Source organism: Penaeus japonicus, unplaced genomic scaffold, assembly GCF_977035675.1.
Source record: "Penaeus japonicus unplaced genomic scaffold, GWHDUDI00000001_assembly GWHDUDI00000031, whole genome shotgun sequence".
Classification (NCBI taxonomy): Eukaryota; Metazoa; Arthropoda; class Malacostraca; order Decapoda; family Penaeidae; genus Penaeus; species Penaeus japonicus.
In genome coordinates, this window is record NW_028234433.1 from 11,148,113 (window position 1) to 11,152,599 (window position 4,487).

The window sequence follows — 4,487 nt, forward strand, 5'->3', positions numbered from 1 at the left end:
ATAGGAGATAGGAGGGAGAGAAGAAGACGGAGAGCATAGAGAAAGGATAGAGGAGAGAGAGAGAAAGAGAGAGGAAGAGAGAGTAAACAAGATAGGAGGGAGAGAGAGAGAATGAAAGAGAGGAGAGAGAGGGATAGGAGGGGAGAGAGATAGGAGGGTGAGGAGAGAAGAGATAGAGGGAAAGAGGAGAGAGAGAAGAGAAGTGAGAGAGAGGGAGGAAGAGAAGATAGGAGGAATAGGAGAGGAGGAAGAGAAGAGGAGAGAGAGATAGAGGAGGAGGAGAGAAGAGAGAAGAAGAGAGAGAGAGAGAGAGGAGAGAGAGAGAGAAGAGATAGGATGGAGGGAGGAGAGAGAGAAGAGTGAAGGAGAGAGAAGAGAAGAGAGAGAGAGAGAGAGAAGAGAGAGAGAGAGAGAGAGAGAGAATAGAAGGAAAAGAGAGATAGGAAGAGAAGAGAGAAGAGAAACGAAAGAAAGGAAGAGAGAGAGAGAGGAAGATAGGAGGGAGAGAGCGAGAGAGAGAGGTAGGAGGGAGAGAGTGAAAGAGAGATGGAGGGAGCGAGAGAGAGAGAGATGGAAAGAGCGAGAGAGAGAGAGATGGAGGGAGCGAGAGAGAGAGAGATAGGAGTAAGAGCAGAGAGAGGAAGATAGGAGGGAAGAGCGAGAGAGAGAGAGAACGGATGAGAGAGCAGAGAGAGAGAGAAAGGAGGGAAGAGCGAGAGAGAGAGAGATTAGGAGGAGAGGAGCAGAGAGAAGAGATCAGAGAGAGAGAGAGCGAGAGAGAGAGAGATAGGAGGGAGAGAGCGAGAGAGAGAGAGATAGGAGGGAGAGAGCGAGAGAGAGAGAGATAGGAGGGAGAGAGCGAGAGAGAGAGAGATAGGAGGGAGAGAGCGAGAGAGAGAGAGATAGGAGGGAGAGAGCGAGAGAGAGAGAGATAGGAGGGAGAGAGCGAGAGAGAGAGAGATAGGAGGGAGAGAGCGAGAGAGAGAGAGATAGGAGGGAGAGAGCGAGAGAGAGAGATAGGAGGGAGAGAGCGAGAGAGAGAGAGATAGGAGGGAGAGAGCGAGAGAGAGAGAGATAGGAGAAGAAGAGCGAGAGAGAGAGAATAGAGGAAAAGCCGAAGAAGAAATAGGAGAGAGAGCGAGAGAGAAGAGATAGGAGGAAAGCGAGAGAGAGAGATAGGAGGGAAGAGCGAGAGAGAGAAGATCGGAGGAGATAGCGATAGAAGAGAGAGGAGGGAGAGAGAGAGAGAGAGAAGAGAGAGAGAGAGAGAGAGAGAGAGATAGGAGGGAGAGAGCGAGAGAGAGAGAGATAGGAGGGAGAGAGCGAGAGAGAGAGAGATAGGAGGGAGAGAGCGAGAGAGAGAGAGATAGGAGGGAGAGAGAGAGAGAGAGAGAGAGAGCGAAAGAAAGGAGAGAGAGAGAGAGAGAGAGAGAGATAGGAGGGAGAGAGCGAGAGAGAGAGAGATAGGAGGGAGAGAGCGAGAGAGAGAGAGATAGGAGGGAGAGAGCGAGAGAGAGAGAGAGAGAGAGAGAGAGAGAGAGAGCGAGAGAGATAGGAAGGGATAGATCGAGAGAGAGAGAGATATGAGGGAGAGAGCGAGAGATAGATAGTTAGGAGCGAGAGCAGAGAGAGAGAGATAGAGGAGAGGGGTGCATGATAAGAGTAATACAGTTTAGCATTACAGGTATAGCGGAGAAAATACCAAATACGGTCCTTTATCAAGAGAACTATGAAGGTATTTTTTTCTTCCCACATTGCCTTGAGTCTGGCTTGATAACCCACTCTGTGCGGGGTTCCCCTCCTCCCCTCCGCCCCTCCCGAGAGAGCAACCTTAGGCCTGAAATCATTACCATTGTCTGTGTGGTACATGACGGTGCAATGTAGGTAGGCCTTTAATTAAGCAGACATTGAATAAAACACTTGTTGCATTCGGTATTTATGATCACATTTTTACATTATAATTAATACTCATATCTTCTGGTATTCTGTGTTAGTAGGAAGTTAAAAGAATACAGCACTTTGTAAAAAAAATCAAATTTCTGATATTAAATCATAAATAGCATACATAAAATAATAGATAACAAAACTGAAGATGAATGAAGATTAACTATATGTATGAAATTACCAACGAGAGTAGAGCACATACACTGTGTAAAATTTGAAATGTCATAATAGGAAAAACTAAATCAATCTTGCTCCTCTTATGCAGAAGAAGAAAAATGCGGCTACCGATTTACGACTGAAACGCTTTCTTGCGGCAAGATAGCGCCAAGCTTAGGACCAGAATGAACGACGCGGCGCACACGCTGATGATGCCGCGCAAGGAAAGTGTGACCCAGAAGTCAGCCGACAGTCGCCTTGGTAACGGGCGCGTCAGGGGAGCGGTAGCACTCTACGCACATGTACACCCCTTGGACCACGGCCTGGAAGCGGAAAGGGAGAAGTTTGGCATAATTCGGTAATGGGCTGCACTGAGCTAAGGATTTGAGTAGAAATGATATCGAATAAATGAAGGCAACGACAGCAACTCTTCCCTGAACTTTGTTTCGGGTAACACAATAAAATGAAATAAAGGGGAGATATAAGCGTTGTTGAAACGTTATGGAAAACAAACTTCAGGTCTTTGTCATTCACTTACCAGACTTGCGGGTAGAAGTGCAGTCACGGTGGTTGAAGTGGCGAAGCTGACGTATTCGGCCATGAAACCCGCATAAATGGGCCCCAGCATTTCTCTTCGTGTGAAAGGGGGGGTGGTTGAGATAAGCTACTTGGTCCTTTATATCAAGGCTTTCATCACAGACTCATGGATAGCAATGGATAACTAACAAAACACATCTTGTATAACACTACACATCTGTGAAATTTCATAAAATCTATCACCTACATATATCCTAGAGTGATTAAAGCACATTCAAAGGTTCAGTAATCTTCAGCTCACCCGAGAGAGTACGAGGCCGACCACAGACCGCCAACCAGGGAGAATGTCGCGATGTCCACCGTGCCATCCTCGCTGTAAGGTACAAGGAGATGCGTCTACAGCACTAACAGAAAAACAAATCCTACTAACTCGGATTGTCCGGACAGAGCTTTGTGGGTAGGAGATGGTCGAAAAGAAAATCATTCTGAAGCTAAGTTACCTGAGGACATAGAGGATGGAGGCGAAGGTGGGCACAATGGACATGGCAGAGGCGAGGCCGATGACGATAACGGCCACTACGTCCTGCTTGTACACCCTGCAGAGGGCGGAACAATGTAAATGAGAATATAAGATGCAGTTATTTTGTCGGTGAATCTTTTTTTTTATATAAAACATACATATCATGCGTCACTTTAGGGAGCAGTGGAGAATTGCCGATCAAGATAAGAGCCAGCGCCAGGAGCAGCAGCCCCGCCAACATGAAGCTCGAAGGGCAGTTGTAGCGGTCTGTGGCCAAGCCCACCAGAGGGGAAGACACGGCGTACACGGCGGACATGAGTAAGAACACCATGCCGACGCCCTCCACCGACACTCCCAACTGCAGGAGGACCAGCGGCCATTACTTCTTCTATCAGTCAGCAACTAAGGACTTAAGGTCTGAATTAAGAGACGCTAATATACATCCATATTAAGTCATGTAACTATTCAGTTCATGTAGACCAGTGCAAGCTACTGACGCCATCCATGTGTGGCTGCAGCGTCGGGTAGAGCACGGCAACGGACACCGCCGTCACACTCAAGATGGCCAGCGGCAGCACTGTCCCCGGGCGCCTTAAGATCGAAGCTAGTCCTGAGGAACCAGTCGCGGGCGCTATATCTGCGTTTGGGAAGCCATTGGAAATGTGTGGCATCATAAAAACATATCCAGTCTATTACTCATTTATGCAGTTAAACCACGTTACATGAAGCGGCTGCTGGCCTGTTCCTACCTGTGCGCTGTCTGAGCTCAGGCGAAATCTCGCCGCGTTGTGGGAAAGTCAGTATATTGACCGGTACAGTCAAGAGGATGAAACTGCCCAGGCCGTAGAACGGGAGGCAGAAACCCCCGATCTGTGGGGGGGGGGGGCGGCGGCGTGACTAGAAACTCTACGACAGATCTCGATTCAAGACAATATATCAAATTCCTGAGGAAGAAGGAAAATTTCAAGAATCTCTTAGATACTGCGATACTGACGAAGAGGAAGACTAACCGAGTAGAGCCAAACGCCGACAGCAGGACCCACGCACATGCCCACGCCCACTGCCGTCTCCAGCATCCCGTTCACCGCGTTCATGTCATCTGCAGAAAATCGTCACGTGAGGCGAACTCTGTGCAATCTCTACCGAGAAAGTGAGAAAGTGAGAAAGAGAGAAAGAGAGAGAGAGAGAGAAGGACCAAAGGGAACGAAGGAGGGTGAACATACTGCATGAGAAGAGTAATATAGTTTAGCAATATAGGCAGAGCGGAGAAAATGAAGAAAGAAAGCGAGAGAAGAGAAATAGAAAAAGGAAGAAAGGGGGAGGGAGAGAG

General features: G+C 48.1%; 1 protein-coding gene across 1 annotated transcript; it reads right to left on the reverse strand.

The window, feature by feature from the left end:
• Positions 1-1,920: 1,920 nt before the first annotated feature.
• Positions 1,921-4,306, reverse strand: LOC122243382 (MFS-type transporter SLC18B1). The gene is made up of 8 exons (XM_086555373.1): positions 4,168-4,306; positions 3,907-4,027; positions 3,655-3,794; positions 3,316-3,515; positions 3,138-3,233; positions 2,939-3,010; positions 2,639-2,732; positions 1,921-2,423 (listed from the first exon to the last, which is right to left on the reverse strand). The coding sequence occupies exons 1-8, from the start codon at positions 4,249-4,251 to the stop codon at positions 2,343-2,345; spliced, it is 888 nt and encodes a 295-aa protein (XP_086411499.1). The 5' UTR covers positions 4,252-4,306; the 3' UTR covers positions 1,921-2,342.
• Positions 4,307-4,487: the final 181 nt, after the last annotated feature.

Coding starts and splice junctions, on each gene's coding strand:
- LOC122243382 (XM_086555373.1), bottom strand. CDS start 4,251: ATGAACGCGGTGAACGGGATGCTGGAGACGGCAGTGGGCGTGGGCATG. Junction 3,011..3,137: donor TCCATCCTCTATGTCCTCAG/GTAACTTAGCTT, acceptor TGTACCTTACAG/CGAGGATGGCACGGTGGACA. Junction 2,424..2,638: donor CACTTCTACCCGCAAGTCTG/GTAAGTGAATGA, acceptor TTCCGCTTCCAG/GCCGTGGTCCAAGGGGTGTA.